The sequence below is a fragment of the Gavia stellata genome, chromosome 19 (assembly GCF_030936135.1).
Source record: "Gavia stellata isolate bGavSte3 chromosome 19, bGavSte3.hap2, whole genome shotgun sequence".
Classification (NCBI taxonomy): domain Eukaryota; kingdom Metazoa; phylum Chordata; class Aves; order Gaviiformes; family Gaviidae; genus Gavia; species Gavia stellata.
The window spans coordinates 6,065,774-6,087,041 of NC_082612.1; the positions used below are offsets into that span (position 1 = coordinate 6,065,774).

The 21,268-nt window shown below is 38.7% G+C and overlaps 1 protein-coding gene and 1 long non-coding RNA gene across 3 annotated transcripts in view; one reads left to right on the forward strand and one right to left on the reverse strand.

Annotated features, from left to right (window-relative positions):
• The window catches only part of USP53 (ubiquitin specific peptidase 53), a 31,134-nt gene extending 14,079 nt beyond the window's left edge, over positions 1-17,055 (forward strand). The window contains exons 11-15 of one of the 2 annotated variants that reach the window (XM_059826818.1): positions 17-160; positions 383-1,115; positions 4,301-4,374; positions 12,306-12,411; positions 13,232-17,055. In XM_059826818.1, coding sequence (XP_059682801.1) covers positions 17-160; positions 383-1,115; positions 4,301-4,374; positions 12,306-12,411; positions 13,232-14,216 — 2,042 coding nt within the window. In that variant the 3' untranslated portion in view covers positions 14,217-17,055. The remainder of the gene's footprint in view (positions 1-16; positions 161-382; positions 1,116-4,300; positions 4,375-12,305; positions 12,412-13,231) is intronic. The other variant, XM_009821242.2, reaches the window with a different exon arrangement.
• A 1,687-nt stretch (positions 17,056-18,742) lies between these two features.
• Positions 18,743-19,793, reverse strand: LOC132318697 (uncharacterized). The gene is made up of 2 exons (XR_009484354.1): positions 19,653-19,793; positions 18,743-19,109 (listed from the first exon to the last, which is right to left on the reverse strand). It is a non-coding gene; the product is annotated as an uncharacterized LOC132318697 (long non-coding RNA).
• Positions 19,794-21,268: the final 1,475 nt, after the last annotated feature.

The following is a 21,268-nucleotide window of genomic DNA, read 5'->3' on the forward strand; positions in this document are numbered from 1 at the left end:
AAAGTATTTTTTGCAGCTAAGTTAGGTTACAGCAATCAAAAGGACAGGCTAAAGGACATATCCAGAGAGTGTGCTCAGAAAGCTGCTGATATGAAAAACTTCTCATCTTTACGAAAAGATGCAGACAGAGGACCAAGAAAAGAGTCTGGGAGACAAAGAGGTACATTTTAAAAATATGACCACAGAATCAATGGGTTAAATAGCTTTTATTATCAATACTAGCTGTCCAGATTTTTTTTTCTCTTTTTAAGAGAACACACTGTAAGAGTAGAGTTTCCCAGTTGTCAGTATTTGTTGAGATAGTGTAAGAAACATAAATACTGTGACAATATCAGCTAACTATTAATGAGAACTTTAATGGAGCTTTTTTTCTTCTTATAAGATTTGATTGGGGAAGATTGTTCCAATGTTAAGTCGGGGTCTCCTCCAGTTGGAAATGGACTTAGACACTGTGCTGATCAGCGCATATACAGCAGCCAGGGAAGAGGCTCCTATAAGCATAACAACGCACCTCACCAAGCAAAGCTTTCTGTACAGGTGCTTGGATCAAATAAAACAGAAGCTTTTCCTCCTGGGGAGAAACCTATGATCAGGACCCGGACTGATGGTATCACGGGCTATGATACAGACACCAGTCAAGACTCTAGGGACAAAGGAAGTATCAGCAGCAGCAGAAGCAGAAGTAAAGGTTGGAAACCAATGCGAGAGACATTAAATGTAGACAGCATTTTCAGTGAGACTGAGAAAAAACAGCACAGCCCAAAGCACAAGACAAATCTGAACAGTAAGTCTAAGCATGAAAAGGAGCGAAGCTTTAACCATTGGTCAAAAGAGAACCAAATCAAGAAGGGTTTAATGACTATTTATGAAGATGAAACAAAACAGGATACAGGAAGTCGAAGTTCACTGGATTCGGAGGGAAAAGGGAATGCTGAAAAAAGCAAAGGATTTACAGAGAGAAAAGTCCATGGTGATAACTGGCAAATTCAGAGGACAGAATCTGGATATGAAAGCAGTGATCATATCAGCAATGGATCTGCAAATCCGGACTCGCCTGTTATTGAAGGAATCAATCCGGCAGATGTCAAGAATGTTAAAGAAAGTGCTTCCTGCAGGTAATGCTAATGCTCTTAGAACTTGCATAGATTGTATTTATAGAAAAATAAGTTGTTCTGATGTTCATGTGTTGTTTCAAAAAAAAAATCAAGAAAACATGCTTTGGAACTTTATACGCTTGAGGTCAGATGTCTAGAAAGCTAGCAGCGTATCTAGAATTAAGGGTGTGGACAATCAAGTGTTAAGTTTACCTTCACTCTGAGGTTGCAACTCTAGTTCTGTTTGGAAGGCACTGAGCCACATTACTATGGCACTGAGCCAGAACTGCTAAGCCCTGCTGAGAGGCAGGGTGTGTTAATTTGAAATAATTGCTACACTTCTTTAGTTACAAGTTTTTTAGACTGTGGGTAACTTGTGATCTGTAATGGAATACAAGTGTCTATATAAATCATATCTGTAATAGTTGTACAGACAGGCTGCTGACAAGGAGATGGGAATGGCAGTAGGTGAATCTTCTATACTGTTACTAGTCATTGTTCTGAAATTCAGTTTTTTAGAACACCTCAGATATACATTGATCACTTGATAATTGATTGACCTGTTTGAAAGAAATCTTTGCTGAAAAGTGTAAAATTACTAAAACTGGCCAAAAATGGGATTAGTAGCCAAATTTTATTAAACTTACTAAGAATTGGTATATGCTAGTAACAAGTATGTTGCCCAGAGGCGTCGTGGAGTCTCTGTCTGTGGAGGAACTCATAACCCAACTGGACGTGGTCCTGGGCAGCCCGCTGTAGCTGACCCTGCTTGAGCAAGGCGGGGTTGGACTAGATGATCTAAAGAGGTCCCTTCCAACCTAAATGATTACGTGGTGAAATATAAAGTTATCAACCTTCCACGTGCAGTTTTCTATATTGTGTGTATTTTCTGTATTCTGTATCTGGAATGTAGTTCCTACTAGAATCCATACATTCTTCTTAGAATCTTGCTTATATCCATGGAATGGAAGGGCACAGTTGTGAGACCAAGCCTAGCCACAAATGATTGCTAGGTTTGAGCAAATTTTTGGATATATATTTTCATGAAAAGTTATTTTATGGGGGAAGAAAATAGCAAATACCACTAAATGAAAAGGCTCTGAGTTCTCTAAGCAGAAATACAACATTTTAAAATGTATTTAATGAAGTATTGTATCAAGTTATCAAAACAAGTTTTTTATTTAAAACATACAAAAAACAGCTTCTGTATGAATTTAAATGTCTTTAGATTATTTTGGAACTGCAAGAAAGCAGAATCGGTCATTTGCTTAGTTCTTAGTTTCCTAGGGAATTATTTTATTTTTGCATATAGAAGCATAAATAAGGACTTAAAAATGGCCATGCCAGGATAGGGCCAAATGTTCATCTAACATGCATTCAGTGTATACCAGTAGCCGGTAGCAGATGCTTATGAAAGACAATAGCAGATAGAGTGGTGTTTTTTAAGTGTATTCTTTTGGCCTGTTGTATTTGGCTGCTTCATGGACTTTTTGAACTGGAGATTATGACTGTGGTGTGTACTTCCCATTAAAAAACACTTTTTACCCCATGCCTTTATCTATCCCCCTCTTTTCCCCTCCCCGTCCTGCCTTTCCCCTCCCAACAAACTGTACAAAACCCCACTTATACAAAAACCTTATGGGCTTTTTATTGGTTAATGATATAAATATGTGTAAAGCTACTCCAAGCCATGTTTATATTTTCAGTGTTTACAGTTGCCTCGAACAGTGATTTCTACAATTATAACCATGCCTCATTTTTAAACATGCCCCAGAGGTAATGGGATGCCCAAATGCTGCATGTGTCTTTTTATGAGAGAGAATATGATAAATTTAAAACAACATAGTTCATTAAGAATCTGCTTACACTGTTGTTAAATATTTGTGAAATAAAGAAAAAACCCATACTTTATCAAAATATAAATGACTTCTTGGGACTTCCAGAAAGATTTTATATGACTGGTAATTAGAATTGACTGGCAATACCCAGTAGTGCCCTTCTAACTATTCAGACTTTCTCTCATAAAACTGAAAAAATACAAATGAATTACTTGAAAGTTCTTTTCTTTTAGAAGGTGGAAAAAGATTACTTAGTGTTTTGTTTTCTGTTAGGTTCTTTCTCCATTCTTGCTGTTTCTGTCAGTATTTTTCTTGTTTTCCTGTCCTTTCAATAACAAATCTTTTTTTTTAATTGAAAAATGCCACTGTGTATCTTCTTCCTTGCCTTACTTTTGGTGAAGGAAGTAATTGGCAGGGTGTTTGTCAGCTCCCTATCTGGATTGGTAAGGCATGCTTTTTGCTCAACTAAACCAGCAAGGTTTACTAAACCTGCTGATTTTTTTTAATGATTTTTTTTTTCTCCTCTTGGGTTTGCTGCTGTAATCTTCCAGTTTTCTTCCAGTTTGAGAAAATTTTTTTAAATTAAAATCCCTATGAATGAAAGACCAAGTGACAGTCACAACTTACAGAATGATGTTTGTTGTCACAACAGAGTATTAATGAATAGCAAAATGTCACACTAGGAAAATGGACAAGATAGAATGTTATTGTAACAGGTTACACATACTTAAGATACTGACACTAATGAGATTTTTGCATTTTTAGAAAACTTAAGCTTGTCATAGTCAGATGCTGCTATATATTTAACTTTGAATTATTCACGGTGTAAACTATTAACACTGAAAAATGTATTTATTGCAGACATGGGTGATACTGATGATGAAATTGGAAACCATATAGTACCACATGGGTAGTATTCTTTTGCTGCACTAAAGTGGCAATTTTAGGTAAAACCTCAAATAAATTGAATTAGGTGACCAGTGGTGTCTGTTCCATTTGAAAATCACTACAGAAAACAGGTATTCAAAACTGTCATGCTTTCTTGGTGATCTCTGTTAATAAGCACTTTCTGAAATTTTTACGAAATTCTTTAGTTTACAGTGAGAAAAAGTGCAGTCGGTAGTTCTTTCTCACAGGTGATACATCATTTTTCTATTGCGGTGTTAAAAGTATTAAAGGGCCGCCCCTACTATCTTACGTATCTTATGTAAAGTGCGTGTGTGTTAGTAAAAAATGTGGCAGTGATGATAACAAGAGTTAGTTTCACATAGACAAAGTTTTTATGCTTGTATGCACTCGAGGCAATAAAGTTTGTGATCATACATCAGTAGTTTAAGCCTTCAAATTACATGTGTGCTTCTTTTGCAGCGAACAGAACCTGTTAATGAAAAAAGCTGACAATGTGTTACATTCAGTATCCCAGCAGAACAGAAACTTTTACGGTAAGGACTTTAACTTGTATAAAGAATAAGAAGTTTTCTAAAAATAATTTAGATGTACCAAAATTTTAATACTGTCTTACTCATATCACACAAGAGATGGACAGATTTCTGATTAGCCTTTTGTATTTTATAATTTTGCTCCAAACTTAATGTCATGATGCTTCATAAAATTGAAAAATGTATGTACAATTTATCATTGCTTTTTTTTTTCACAAGCCATAACCAAATATTTCAAAGTTAGACAATTTGTGTATCACGTTGGCTGCATTTAGGTGGATTAGAAGAAAATGGGCATGGAATTTGTGGCTGTTTTGGCCATGATGTTAGGGTTTTTTATATACTTTTTTCAGTAGACAGCTCTCTTGCTGACTCATCATAGCCTGGGTACTCTGTCTTTTTAAAACAGCAAAATAAGTCTGTTTTGTGGGGTTATTTCCTCCACAGTGAATTGCAAATTTTGTTCTTGTGCATGTTTTTAATCTTTTCAGTGGGTTAGACTGATGGATAAAGATGGAAAGTGTTCATTTCCCTTCTTGGTATATTTTGATGGAAATGTGATGGAGCAGCAGTTCAATAACCATATCACTTTTTTCAGGGGCATTTAAAGCATTCTGCTCCACAAAGCACCTTCATTTATTCAGTTTTTTGGCTTTCTTGTAGAGCAAATGTACAGTGTAAATGGATTCCTAGCTATCTGCCGTGATATATGGGTTCCCAAATGGAGGGGTTGGGTTTTTTCAGTGCTCCACCATCATGTGAAGAAAATTGTTTCTGTTATGACAGTAGCAGCAGCAGTAGGTCCCTGCTTCTGTGCTAGGTCATGAATATGCATGGTGGGAATTCACCTTTCTTAGCATCTCCTTTCAGACAGCAGTGGCAGTGCTCAGCTGTGTGCTGAGTCGTGTAAAAGCATGACATGTCTCCCAACCAGTTGTTTCACATGACCTGTAGGACCAAAGCAACAGGCTAGGTGACTTTTTTGTAGCACTTGGATCTATTTTAAATATGGTATTTTGGTGTGGAAAATGTAAGTATTGTTTTGGGAGGCCACAGCTTCCTTATAAATTGTTAGCTAATCAGGATACAATGATTCTTCTTGCCACAGTCTTCCTCCCCTGGTGTGTTTTGTTACAAAGCATTTTCTTTATAGGTTGATAGAACAGTTTGTCCTTCCTTGTGCATGTCGTATACCACTGCTTCTTCAGGAAGTGACCAAGGCGTAACTGCTTCAGGCTGGTGTAGGTTCTCTGTACAGGAACCGAAAACACTATAGTTCACCGGTATTAGTGATTTTTACCAAGGCCTGTAGTGACATGACAAGGGGCAACAGTTTTAAAGTGAAAGAGGGTAGATTTTGATTGGAAGGAAGGAATTGTTTTTATGATGAGGGTGGTGAGACACTGGAACAGGTTGCCCAGAGAAGTTGTGGCCGCCCCATCATTGGAAGTGTCAAGGTCAAGTTGGACGGGGTTCTGAGCAGCCTGATCTAGTGAAAGATGTCCCTGCCCACAGCAGGGGGTTGAACTTGGATGAACTTTAAAGGTCCCTTCCAAACAAAACCATTCTGTCATTCAATGATTCTGTGATTTTTGGATGACCCTATGCTGGCATAAAACATCCAGTATAATTTATTTTCACTGGCCTTAATTGCTGCTTTCTTTTTAATCCAATGGAAATGATTAAATGTCAGTCTCCATTTCTGTTGCTTATATTCTGCTTTGAGAACATATTTCTCAGTTTAATGGTTTGTTTGAGGTTTTTTTAGCAAGTGTGCATGTTCTCTGCTCCACCCCAGCTCCCCACCCCAAAAAAAAACCAACCCCAACCCCAAAAAAGAGAAAACATGGTAATTTTGTTTACTCCCTTTGTTTTCCCCAAAAGCATTTCCGTGAGCTTGCCTGGTGGATACTAAGGAAGATATTTTTTTTTTTTTTTAAATGTCTGGGTGGACTGTGGTACCATTTGTTTTCCTTCAAGATATGAAGCAATATCAGGAAGAAACACTTGTAATAAGGAAATCTACTTCCTTTTACATACTAATATGTCTGTTGGGTTTTTATAAAGTTGATAAATGCCTTGGCATATAAATATTATAGGTCAGCATGAGGCCAGCCAAATTCATTATCTACTGTTGCTAGAACAATGGAATGGTGCTTGTACAAAGAGGTGCAATAAATATTAGGCCACTTCCCCAGGAAATGTTTGATTTTTATAGATATCATACTTCTTTTCAAATAATGTATAGTATAGTTTCTTCTAAGACTTAAACTGGGGGGGGGGGGGTGTGCTTTTCCATACCACTTTTATCTTTTCTGTCATTATTCAAATTTATTTTTTGGTTGTGGAAATAGAACTGATTTGATGTTTGTTTATTTTGAGAACAAAAAAATCAAACCCAAAATTGATGTTGCATGGAATGCAAAGATCTGTTTTTGCATGACATTTATTCTGCTTTAGTTCTGTACTGTACTATACTTCTCATACCACTGGGAAAAAACCCACACTTGGATAGCAAAAAAAAAAAAAAAACACACCAGTGAAAAACACATAAAGGACTCTGTTGGAATGAAAAATATAGGTGGGTTCAAACAATGTTTGAGCTTAATAATGAGTATTCTCTGGAGAGAACTATGTACTGTACTTAAGTATACTTAAAGCTTTCAACATGCATCGTACCTTTTCTTTAAAAACGTGTAGTGGTTCTAGGTGATTCTTAGAGTTATTATAAAACATTGATGATAAGATCCCATCTATTCAGTTATTCTAATCCAATAACTAACTTTTGAATAGTTCTATAACAAAACTGTATGTATTCTAAATCAAATGTGAAGTTCTCACATGTGTGCATGTTTTGGACAATAATACTTTTAGTGGAAGTGATTAATGCACTGAAAAGATACCTGAAGAATTTGATCATTTCACATGTATTTGGGGTTAAAGATTTATTTAGACTCAGTTTTTTGGTTGTCTAAAAAGTGTGTCAGGACACCTTTAGCAAGGGCAACAGTAGTCATTTACAGGTATCAGTTGTATCACTTTATGTTGTATCTCTGAATATTATGAACAATACATGAGTTGGTAGGTGAATACCAAACGGAGTCCTAGAAAATAGTACTTTAAGAAAGAAATGCCCAGTCCTTCCTGAGAGAGGAATGGAATGTAAGAAATCTTTGTTAGCCTCTCGTGGCAACTTGAAAAAAAATATCTGTGTGGTTTTTTGTGTGGAAAACTTCTTATGGAAATAATGTTGGACTTCTAATTATGCCCACCATTTGTATAACTATGCTTTACCAGCGCTGCATTTTTAACTGGAGCTGAGTAAGGCTACTGTTCAGCAGTTGAGGAATTCTGTCCCTGACTTACAAAAATAAACTTATTGTTAGAGCATTATAAAGATAGTGCATTGGATCACACAGTGGTTATGCAGATCAAATAGCTGCCTCTTTCACTGGTAGTCAGCAGCAGATAACTGTTGTGCTGAAGCACGTGTCCCACAAGGCCAATCCCTAATTTGTGTGATCAAATTTTGGCAGGAGAATGTGGCTGTTAAGTACGCAGATACAGTCTCCTTAATTCATATTAATGAGTTAGTGTTTATGAAGTTTGAACTTGATGAATTGTAGAGGCTATTGTTTTTGTTTGTTTGTAAAGAACATGTGACATGAACAGTGTGAGGGCAAAATTTCCAACCTCACATTCTTCAAGTGGAAGAAGGATGACTATAATTCTTGGAAGTTGGAAAGGGCTATAGAATTTTTTTAATGGGTTTTCAGAGCAGTCCGTGTGCTAGCTACCGATAATCATTTTCAATCATAAAGGGGTTTTTGTTGGCTTTTGTGACAACCCTCCCCAATTCCTAAGGCAGAGATGTCTTCATGAAATTGCCACTCCTGACAATTTCAATAAAAGGCATTACTGTTGGGAGGGTTAAGGGGAAAAAAATAATAAATTAAACCCTAGAAGCCTTGTTTTCTAGATTCCTCTCCTCCCACCCCCCCAAAGTTCAGAGCACTTCATTCTTGACCTAACCTGTCAGTAGAATAAGCACTGTGATTAAAATTGGCCAAGTGCTTGATGGGCTCCTATTTAAGATGCAGTATTAAAAGTTGCAGTTCGTGATCTCAAAAATTATGTACTTGGAATCAATGCCTTAAATTAATAATTTCTTCCCTTTGAAAATAAATGCAAAGCAATGCTTGTAATAGTACAAACCCAGAGGTTTTCCCATTAATAATTATTCAGTTCAATAGCATGAGACAACTCCAACTGAAATCTAGAATCATTCTGAAGCTCTGCTGAGTATGTAAGAAGAATCCAAATTGCCTTTGTTTGTCACTTCAGAAAACCCCACAAACCAACCCTAATTCTGAAAAAACTCATCTTCTTAGGAAAACCATACATTTATAGTAATAATTTAAAATATGCAACTATATTTAAGAAAATCCAGTTGTTAACCTTGTGGTGCAGTCAGTGTATGTGACTGTTGTGTTTGAAGAACTGGGTAGTGAATTAAAGTATGCAGCTACTTAATTTACTTAACATGAAACAGAAACAAATAAATGCTTTTCGGGAGTGTCTTTAAAGTATTAAAGATTTTGGTTTAAAAAAAAAACCCAACAGCCCAAACCCTAAACTTTCAGGATTTCTAAATGCAGTCAAGCAGCCCATGAAGACTGAAATGTAAAGCACTCACATTTGTAATTCACTTTATTAATGTGAGAAGTTTTGCAATTTAAAATTAAAGACCTGATAAACTTCTTGAGATGGGCAGATCAGAATGAAGGGAGGGTAATAGTTGGTGTTCTTTGTCGACTGTTGCTTCACTTCAAAACTTACTTGAACTCTCACACATCTGCAAGAATGTACCACCCCACCCCCCAAAAAAAAACAACAGTGGAACTTTATTTTCATTTTTTCCAGATGTTTAAAGCCATGGAAAAAAATTCCACTAATGAATATATAAGAAATGTTTTGCAACTGAATGTTGCTCCAAAAGGAGAATTTCTTGAAAATAAGGGGTTTTTTTCTGAAGGTGGTCATTGTTTTTTTAAAATAATATTATATTTTGGACAAGTTATAATGTGTTTACCTTCTTGACCGGGACTATGTGTTTGCTCCGCATTTCCAAAGCTTCCAGTAAGTTCGTCTGTCATTTCAGTTGAATACAGAAGAATGTCTGGGTTCAGGGAGAGGAATTTGCCATAGTACTTGTTACAAAAAGTATTACACCTTGGGTTTTTTATTGGCAACTTAAAAAAAATAAATTAAAAGATCAGGGAATCAAAACTACAGGAAACATGCAGCTAAAGCACATTAGAAGGAAATTGAATTTAATGTGGTGTGGTTTTTTGGGGGTCCCCCCCCCTCCCCCAAAATTGGGCTTTGCAGATTTTTGCATCTGTATGTGTAAATGGAGATATTAGAGGAGAACTTGCCTGTTTTACCTGTTAGCTACAGAATGATTGTTAATCTTCTGAAAATCTAGATTGGCTATTCAGATGTGAAAATAGATCTTCATGAATCTTAAAAGCAAACTGGTTTGTACTTGAGAAACTGGAGTGACATTTCGTTTATTGGTAAGCTGCTTATGACCCATTGATAAGGATGTCAGTCTCCAGCCGAGCGCAGTGCTTGTGTGCCCCGTATTTAGGTTTGCAAAGAACGTAGAGCCAAAATTCCCAACCGAGGCTGCGTCTGGTTTTAACCATGCATGGATATCCTGTCAGCAGAAGAGAAAATAACACATCTATTTTTAAGTGAGCTGGAATTCTGAAGGCACAAACCAGCTGGTATCGCTGAGCAGCTTTGGCTGAAGGTGTGCCGTGGTCACAGCACCCTTGGGAACAGCTTATTAACCTTTGCTGCCGCCTCCGGACCGACTTGTGGTACTGCCTCTGCGGGGCTGAACGTGCTACAGTCCTTAGGACTTTGGCTTGGAGTAAAGGCAAAAACATGAAAATCTGTAATCTTCACATCAGGCGGTTTGGGGAATTAAAGAGCACTTGTATGAGCGAATTATTTGCGATTTTTAAGTAGAAGTGCTCTTGTATAAAAGTCGATATATTCAAAGTCTGGAAGTTCAAAACACTAGCTTCAGACACGGTTAACCTAGCAAACTGCTTAACTGATTCTTTCTTAGAACTCTATCCTGAAGTTGGGACTAAGATTAAATACTGAATTGGAAATATTCACAGGAAATAATGTGGCAGAGCCTGTGCATTTTTTTTCCAGTAAAGCAATTTACAGTTCATTTAAAAGCTGTAGCAGAATCAAATGTTTTCTGTCGGAAGTATTACCTCAGTGTTAGCTCTGATGCCATGGCCCACTGGAGCAGTTCTGAACTTTCTTTCAGGTTAATGTCTTGTCCCTTGGCAGTGTCACACGGGCTCATTCAGTAACAATATTTTCCTCTAAGTGTTCTTTCTAAGGTTGTGGTGTTGTTTATTGTGCTGGAATAGCAAGAATTTTTTTGTTTTTTTTGTTTCATTTCGAGGCTCGAAGGAAAGCCATATGGGGGCTTTGTCTCTTGTGCTATATGCCATTTTAGCCTCTACAACTTGTGTTCTTTGTCAAAAATTTAGTGTCTTTAGTCTTCCATCAAGTAAAGATAGGGCAGATATTGACCCTCAAAACAAGTATCACCCAACAGCATCACCCAAAGATTTTAGTTTAGTTCTTTTATGTTGTTGAGGTTTTTTACTCATGAAGCAAAAGTTCCAAGACTTTATTTAAACTTGGGGAAATAACAAGTGAATAAAAAAATATTTTATCTTAGTAAGATTACATCATTTAAGAATAGATACAAAATTTTTGTAGCTTTTCTTGATGGGAGTATGGAACTGCCTGTGTTATCCCATTGGAAATGGTCTAATTTAGTACTGTCTACTAAACACAAGATTATTCTACTAGAAATCAGGCAATGTATGCCGCCTTTTTTGAATTTAATTCCCATTTTTCTGAAATAGGCTTAGTAGTTATATGAATCCAGTGCATACATACACAAAATAAGACTTCCTTTGAATGGCTTCAGAGCAGGTGACTGATTATAATGGGCCAATCATTGCATTAGGAAGACTTCTAATATCTATCTCTAAACAAATAGACCATTGCTTGTCACTTGCCAAGCGAGTGTTTTATTCTGTGTGATGTCGACATGATGCTTCAATGCGTCCTTTATTTACTGTTAACTAGGGGCTGCATTGTGCAGAAATTGTGTATTTTTAGAGAATGATTCTTTGCCTTTGCCCGTGAATAAAAGGAGCTTCTAGAGTTGGAGTGTAGTAGTGCTGGTCCAGGCACTCTCGTCTTGCGTGTTTAAGGCACGTGGCTGAGAGCGCTCTCTGTCTGTTCAGCATCTCTAAGAACTGTACAGTTTGCTGTAAGCTTTTTAATCTGTTTCAAATAATGCATAATGCATGTCTTTAAAAAAAATAAAATAAAAATGCGCAAACAACAACAAAAAACCAAAGCACCCCCCAATCCCTACAGTATTAATTCCATTTAATTACTACATGATGTGAAATTTCAGAAATCATAAATAGTTATTATTTTGAAATTTGAATTAGTTTTGGATGTTTGAATAAACATGCTTCTATAAAAAGCTGCTTTTGAAAATGTGCTTTTAATTAGATGAAATATTAAGATGATCTTGAAAACATGTCTATAGGACTTCAAAATTGTGGTAATTACCTATTTTTCTGGTAACATTTTAAAAAAAAAAAAACAGAACATTTCCTCCAGATTATTTTCGATTAATATAAGATCTGACCTTCTGTGACAGATTGTCTTCAAAATGGTTATTTTGATCAATGTCAAATCTTGAAAAGAATTAATTGTCCTGTTGTGTTTTGTTCGGTTTTGTAACCTGTGAGGAATTAGAAAGAAGGAATTGGACTGTATTTCTGATTATTTTGAAATAATTTTTTTTATACCCCCAGATGTGAGGAAAGACCAAATCAATTCAGAAGTTAACTACAGACCTCATGTTAATTTCCCGACAGAATTACATTTGCAGGTGCCCAGTCCTCCAGTAAAGAGGTAACTAATACTGGCATTAATTTACTGTGTAATAGTGTAAGAAATACTGAATTCTGTTACATGATAGCAATCAATATTAAGCATGCAAAAGTTAAGGTATTGAATATTTTTGACAATGTCTTTTGTATGTTACATAATGGATAGGGCTAAATGCTGTCTGTCTTTAATTTTGGTGCTGTCAGTGGAAACAAATAGCTTACATTGTTTTAAATCATCTTAACGAGAGCAAAGGGCTTTAATAGTTTTCTGTTTTGAGTTTATATACTACAACAGGCAGTGGTTAACCAATTTGTGGTTAGCACAATAACCCCATAAAGTTTTGAAAAGTTTGGCTGGAAGGGGAGGAAAAGGTAACTTTTGTTTAGAAACTGCTGCTATATACCCGTTGTTTCTAATTTGAACTGTAAGTACTCAGTACCTCCTAAAAATCAAGAATCTAAATACAAATTTAGCACCCAAAAGTAACATCTAATATTTGAAAAGTGAACGAATCGGACTGAGTCACAGGGATGCTTAGAAGAGAGCAGAGGTCATGTTTGACAGAGTCCTGAATGTTGAAGGAGTTTATCTTACCTTACAGATATTCAGTCTCTTGCAGAGATATTTTGGGGCACCTTACATTTCAAATGAAAGAAACCTTGGAGTGATTTAATACAACTTTTAATCAAATGGCTGTATGTTAAGCAGATCCCAATTCTCTAGTCAGTTTGAATACTTAAGCAGTGTTACCAAGGCCGTCTTTGAAAAAAGGCCTTGGGTTGTTTGAGCTTTTTCTTATGTTTTCATGGATACTTACATCCTGTGTGTTTTTGTATTTTAGAGCTGAAATGCCTGAGACCAATAGGAAACTTTTCCCATCGTCAGCTCTACAGCCAGTTCTTAAAGACATAATTAAGTCGGAAAGTAGGAACAAGGCAAACGAACAGAATTCTTCAGAGTGGCTTAATCCAGATAAGTTTGAGAAGATGAATGTGTCGGTGTATTGTGCTGATGGTGTATCCCACCCCTATACAGAAAATGTCTGTGGAAGGAAGCTGATCAACAATGATTTTCACTCCTCTTCCCAGCCGCAGCCTCATCATGCAAGAACGTTTGGTCCGAAGGTGGGGTTGTCGCCTTATGTGCCACAGAACCTGTCAGAAAGGCCCATGGTGCTTCCCCCTCCTGGTGAACATGCTGGGCACCCACTCCGAAGGGTGGATGCTCTTTGGGTGCCTGAAGCAGTGTACCAGAATCTTCCTCCCCCTTTACCGCCGAAGAAATACGCTCTGAATACTTTGCCAGGATCAGAAAATAACTCGGCAGCTGATGTAAAATCAACAGAAGTGTTGCAAAATAATCCGTTAAGGCAAACAGGTACACCTTTAAAATCTGCGACAGAAGCAAGCGTATTTACAAACGAACAAAGGCTTAAAGAGCAGTTTCAAGGGAATGAACTGTTTGTTCATAAACCAGATTCTCCACCTCACTTATCAGTTAATAACTTTTGGACTGTGTCTGAAAACTTTTTAAAGAAAGGATCTCGTCACACAGGACCAAGTGCTAGCTATGTGGATGGAAATGATAGTGTATCCCTAACGACTTATTTTTCAGTAGATAGTTGTATGACTGACACATACAGGATGAAATACCATCAGAGACCCAAGCTGTATTTTACAGATAGTGGAAGCTTTCACAAAGAAAAGCATCCTCCACCAGCTGGAGTAGAACTGAATGCTACATACCATGCTACTCTTGAGCCCAGGCATCCCACATCCGAGCAAAGGTACAAGGCAAATGTAGAAGGCATACACTGCAGTAGATAGAGTATTAAGAAAAAATAATGATCTGGATCTGACTTTTGCATTTCATGTAGTCTGTAAATGGGCCCAAACCTTTAATCTCTGTGTGTGTGATAACTAGGTACCCAGTTGACTGTACTTTGTTTAGGAGTTACGACTGTTTAAATGAATATGCAAATAGAGGTGAACAGAGGAGAAGAGGTGCTAAACTTCTGGTTCTTCGATTTGTTACTCTAATTGCCTTAATGCTTACCTCTGTTACTCAGCTTGTCTTCTATGGTTTATATTAAAGATGGTCCCTTTAGGTGTATGCATCTTACAGCAGTGGGATCAACGAGATGTTACTAATTTTGTAAGAAGATTTAATTAGTTGCAGTTTAAAAAGTGTTCCTTCAGACTGTGGTTACTACATACTTCTAGACTAACAAAAGGGATAAACGTATTACCATATATAGTGTAGTAAATGTAGTTATAACAGAGCAGTATTTGTCCTGATAGGTAGCATGTGACATGGTTTTTTTCAGCTGACTTCTCTGAGAGTCCGTGCTTTCACAAACCTTCAAGTGTCTTCAATACAAGTTTACCCAGAGAATTTCTAATTTTTTTATTTGAAAAGCCTTAATAATAGTAATTCTTCAAAACTGGTTCTGGTCTGCAAGTGTTAAATATTTAAGATTTTCAAAGGGAATTCAAGTAAACTGCAGTAATGGACTGTCCTGTTAATATACCTGCTCTATGTTAGTGTACGTTTTTAAACACATTTCTCAGATCTGTTCACCCTATAAGCTGTATACTTTAAGTTATTAAAATTAAATTTAACCACATAAGCTACAAACTGATATAGCAGAATAGGATGGTAATTTTAAAATACAGAGTTATCATGCAGCTATGAAAGTTTAATTTTGTAAGGTTTTAGATATATTTACTATTTATGTTTAGTTCTGATTTATTCTACAATTGCATGAAAAGTCAATGCTGCTATTTATTGAACTTCCTATCTTTTTTCAGCTTGACATTTTGAGCGATGTTTAATGGGGATCAGACATTTGACTTTACTGGCAATGTGTTTTCCTGTTCGGAGCAGTCCTACACATGGATATGTTCTGTATTAGCAGATCAGGCTGACTGAACCTGCAGTGGTTCAGACTGTGGTGGCTGAGGAGGCATGAAAAGAAGAGGTTCCTCTCTTTCTCTGCTCTAGCACTCTGCCATGCAGTTTTGGCAGCTCTGACATTTACCACATCTTTTGTTAACCTGACTTATTTCAGTAACAAAGAGGAGGATTTATTTGGCTTTTATTTAGTTCTGTGCACTGATGTAACTAACCATCTAGTGAGTGGTGAGGGCCAGCACGTGCCCCACTGAGGGCTGGGGAGGAAAGAAGGGAGAACAGGATTTCACCCTCATGGCAGCCCTGATTGTTTGAAATGTCCCACTCTGTCTTGTGGTGTCAGAGGCGGGGGCTTAGAGTTCAGTTTCAGTCTTACCATAACATTGAACCATGTATAATTTAGAACTACTGTCAGCAAAGCCTGACACAATCCGAAAAGGTTAAATTTTGCCATTATTCTTATTAAGAGTGTTAGCTTCGGGTGCTGCTGATTACATCTAAACATCAATGCCTTTTAGTTAGGAAAAGAATGCAAGTTTAAATATGCATAATAAACACTCTTGCTTATACTTCTACTGTTAGTCAGAAAGGCTTTTTTATGTTTATAAATCCTACGAGTTTTAGTGCTTCAACCAAATGTTGGCAATTGTTCAGCACGATTATCCAAGGTATACATTTAAACAGTAGTTCTGGTTATTCTGTGTGAAGGTCAGGGTTTGGGTTTTTTTAACTACATGTAAGTTACAGTAGAACTGGAACATGATATATGCAACAAACCAGGTATCTCAGATTAATCTTCTTATTTCTACCTTCTTGATCAAAATTTGTTGTAGCACTTGGAAAAAAAATTAATTCTAGAATTCGTAGTGCAAACAATTATGCATGTTTAGGTATGGCTGCTGGTAAACAGCAACTTAAACTATCCTTTTGTGAGGAAATCAGTTGAATACAGAAAAAGAACCCTGAAAATGTAAGAACTTGGAAGATTCCAAATTGTAACATTTTTGAGAGAGATTTTAGAACCTGTAAATCAAACTTTTCTAGTTCATCTAGCAATGTTACATAATATATGTAGCCAGTTAAGTAAAACTGTCTTCTAATACTTACGTAAAAACAAAGATTGGAATTTGTAAATAATGTATAATTTGTAAAATGTTTTGCAAAAATCTTGTATTTGAAATGACAGTATTTTTATGTATGAATAGCACAGCAACAACTGTGAATGATGTTAGAACACTTATTTTTAAACATGCATAGCAATGTTCATACTTCTGTACAATGAGCAATATGAATGCCTATTACTGATACCAATGAATTTGGCTTCCAGTAAGCACAACTGGTAAACATATTTTTAAAGTAGCTGCGGTAATTTAGGTGTATTTCAGTCTCCTTGCTTTGCTTGAAACAATCTTACCAGACAACTTTCTATGTGACCCATGTTTACCGGGTATTTAATTAAATAGACAGCTAATCGAGGCACCTTTGTTTTTATATTTGACTCTGCACTCCATGTATGTATGTACGTAATATTTGCTAACTAATATGTGTTAACTTGTTTTAACTTACCTAGGGTGCCTATTTATTTTTTTATAAATGTCCCCTTCTGGCTATAGATTTGTATAAGAGCCTAGACAATTTTTGTAACAGTAAAGACATTAACAAGTCTTGTAATTAATATATTTTTCAGTCTTTAGAATTATTTTCTTGCAAAGTTCCGCTTGTTCAAACTATCAGATAAAAATTCAAAATATCTTTTGTCTTCTGTGCTTTTTGTACTCCACATTTTTCTAAAAAAAAAAAAAAAAGTTGGCTTTCCAGAACTACACTTTTAAACAGTGACAGATAGTACTGCCACTAATGGTTCAAAGTTTTGCAGAGATGGTGGTTCAGTTACCTTTTTTGAACAGTAGAATTAATCTTCTGAAGTATTTGTTTATAAAGCTGTTAAATGTATTTAGCTTTCTAAATACCTATGAAATGCATAAAGCAATTTTAATACCATAATCCCACAGACTTGATGATGACCGATGGATTACTTACAGGAGTTGTCTTTCTACCTTACTACCTTAGCTCTGTTAGGGACAAGTGAAACTTGCCTTCAGACATGTATTCATGTGCTCCAGGAGTGCATGCGATAGCTTGAGCCCACTGCATCACAAGCCTGCGCTTTGTCAGCTTTAAGTTTTCTGAGATACGTAAAACCTTGTATGTCAGATCTGGCTGAAGGAGAAAACTAAATTAATTAGAAGATACCTTGAAATTTAACTTTCCAAAGGCTTTTAAGACTTTCTTTCACCTGTCTTCCTTACCAAAAGAGAAATGGAGCAAAATTACAGTGCTTCCCTAATAGGTTGTTCCCTTGTGATTTCCCTGGTGAAATCATGTTAGAGGAAAAAAGAGAGCAGTGAACTTGTCTCTTTAATAGCTTCATTTGAAAAACTGGAGAATTCATTCTTCTGTTTGTGAGAATGCGGTCACAGTTCAGCGCTGTTCTGCACCATGAGTCAAGAACTCTGAAACCGCTGACTTCTTTCAGAGGTACCAGCAGCCAAGATCATAAATGCTAGCAGGTACAGGCATCTCGGTTCTTAAAGCACAGCTCTGATCTGTTGACAGTGGCTTTCTTTATGTAAGAATTGTCTTTAACAATGAAAGAAAAATAGAGCATATGCCCACTTTTGTATCCCAAATCCTATTTGACCTGATAGTAGCCTGTCTTCATTTAATGTGTTAGAAGACACTGAAACACTCTACACTTCAAAGTCTCTGAAATCTAGTTATTTTATTGTATTTATTCCTGAAAAAAACCAAACCAACAACCATGAATTGTACTTCTCAGAACTAGAAACTAGTATTCACAAGGGAAAAATACTCAAGAAAACTGAACCCCCTTCACTGATATTTGAAGACTGTCTTCCCCAAAACCAGATCAGGTAAAAAGCCTACTCCATGTACTTAGCTTCCTTCTGAAAATGCAAGAGACTCCTTGATTTAATGCTGTTTTGAACGTCTCCCTATAGTGAGACAGAGGAAATTTTGATGGGGCATGTGGAAGTTGAAACCTATTACTTACCCATTGCTGTCTACTTACAGTTATCCATGGAAGGCATACGGAAGAGGGCACTTCACATGTAACCTGCCAGCTACTCAAGACAGCTGTTCTTGTAAGCTTACTCCTTCACTGTTTACAGCAAGGAAATCTGAACATGTTTTATCTAAATCAGTAAGTGAGGACAGTAGGCTGCTACTGCTGTTAAACACTGGCATGTTTCAGAAGGCATAGTAACTGCTGAAGCTAGAATCTCACAGGTGCTGTGGTATAAAGAAAGAAATGTGTAATAGAAAACCAAACAGCAAACCCTCATGATTAATTTTTTGAAAGTAAAACAGCTGGATAAGCTTCATCTATTGAGGGAAAAGGTCTGAGTTGCAACTTCAGTCTACATAAGAGCTGGATTTTATTCTCGGCCACTCTGCAGTCTGTCCTTTCAGTTGATTTTATTCAAACAGTACAGATTTTCATTTCTGCTTAACAAACCTTTAGGCACTAATTACAAAAGCACAGTCAAGCTGTCTTACGTGACCTTTAAGGCACAGTTTAGAACACAGAAACAGGATACAGGTTAAAACCTGAACAGTAACACTGGTGATACAGCCAGAGATCTATTATGATACAGCATGTATATATATGCATCGTGCAATCAGATGCAAGCAGAGTCGTGTTCCCAGTTGTTTATACTGCACAAGTGGTCCTCCTCTTCCACTGCTTGTTTTCGTAAGGTGCATCCTGTGATTAGACAGTGGCTCTACAGAGAACAGAGAAAGTCTGGTAACTTTTGCAGTGCTATACAGTCCTTCGGAAGATACAGCAAACAATGAAAGAAAAAGCATCAAGCGTACTTTCTGATCCAAGAACTCACACTGTATTTTTTTTGTTAAAAAAAAATAAAAATCAAGCTGCTGGAATTAGCTTTACGCTTCTTCCGAGGTACTTGTGCTTTCCAGGCCTGTCGAGGCTAGGCTGCTGGGACGCTCGGGGCCGGGCAAGCCAAAGCTGCTGGCCGGTGCCCGCTCCCCGGCCGGCGGCAGCACCTTCCCCGGGCTCGCCCGCGCGGGGCGCCCCCGGGCCCCCCAGCTGCTGACAGCGGGAGCTGCCCCCCCGCGCCGGCCGCCCCTTCTCCTTCCCGGAGCCGGTGCCTGGGCGCAGCGCCTCCCCGCTACTGCTCGCCCAACGGGTGGGCGGAAGCCCGCGCCGGCCCGGGGGCGCCCCGCCCCGCCCAGAGCCGGCCCTGCCCGGGCGGCGGGCGGGACCCCGGCCCGAGCGCACCCGCTCCCCGCCGGCGGCTGACCTGGGCTCGGCGCCTTTAGGGCAGCAGGTAGATGACCACGAAGAGCGCCAGGTCAAAGAGGACGAAGAGCCACAGGTCCAGCCAGTAGGACTGCCCCGACAGCGACAGCGCCTGGCCGCCATCCGCCGCCGCGCCCCGCTGCTCCCGCTGCTGCTGCTCCCGCTCCCGCCGCCGCGCCGCCTCCATCTCCTCGGGGGTCGCAGCGCGGCACGGCGGCACCCAGCGCGCAGGCACCAGCTGCTCTTCCGGGTGGGGAGCCAATGAGAGCGGAGCGCACGTACTGCCGCCTCGCCCTGCGGCCCACGCGGGCGGCACCGCCCTTGCCGCCTCACGTAGCGCCCCGCCCTGCTGGGGGTGGCGGTTGGTGGCCGTTGGGGCGCCGGTGGCGCCGCTGCCGCCTCCGGTGCGGTCTCCGCCGTGGCCCGGTGAGGGCGCTGGTGTTACGCCGCCTGCTCCGAGCGCGGCCGCGCTCCCTCGCTGCCCTCCTGGCAGGCTGCCGCCGCGGCGGCCCCGTTCCCGCTCGCTGCTGAGGGGCTAATGGCGGTGCCAGGCCGCGCTCGTGTGGTAAAGATGGTGGATGTGGAGGGAGCTCCAACTTCTGCTGCTGGTGTGGGGAGGAGTGATGCTTGTGGAGGCTCTCTCTGAGCTGGTGACTGATACTTCTGCGGTACTACCTGGTTGCTGCTCCCTGCCAGTCCTCAGGGTGCTTGGCCAGGTGAGACAAGGGTGGGAGAAAAGCAGGTGGTCTGTTAAGCTGTACTGGGGCTTGTGTGGAAATAAACATTCACAAGTTCTTCCTGGTACGGTTTGTGGGAGAGCAGATGATGCCCTGGAAGAAACTAAAAGACCTTTTGAGAAATCCTTCTGTGAAGAAGTTCAGGAAAATTGAAATTGTTTTAAGATACAGTCTTATCCTTGAAGGTTAGTTGGAGCTTGTACACCCTAAACAAACATGGGAAAGTTCATCTAGATAGTGTCTACTGTGTGCTTGACTTACACAAACACAGAGCTGCGTGAGAAATTAAGGTGCACAACCTGATGCCGTACTCATAGTTGGGATGTACTACCCTCAATCCCGCCAGTTCACTCAGTATCGAAGGGAGTGTAATTATTTTCATTGTGTCTAGAAGAGTGACCAGAAACTTAGGAGTATACTAAATAAAAACTGCCTCCTTGTAGCTATTGACCCTTTTTAGCCTCATATTAAGAGAAAAGGCAATAGTTGCTGCAGAGTGCAGAGCAGGTGTATCTGATCAGAGTTCAGCCTCTCATAAGCATGCACTTAGGGGTACCTATTTTCCTTAATAAGTTGTATCATTGGAAATAAGGATGAACTTGTATTTATCTTTATATAGCAAGTGTTGGTTAAACATACATGTGTTAGGTGAAGTGTATTAGAGATTTTGGGGGAAAACAATGCCAATACTTCCCCTTTAAGTCTTGTACCCCCCTGTATTACCTCATTTGAGCAAAAGAAACTGTGGATTGTAGGTTTCCCCAAAGCAAACGATTTCCTATTAGGTTGCACAGTAATGTAATTCTGAAATTCCTGCTTAGGAAACAAAAGTCTCCTAGTCAAATTTACTAGGCTATCTCATTCACATTCTAATATTATG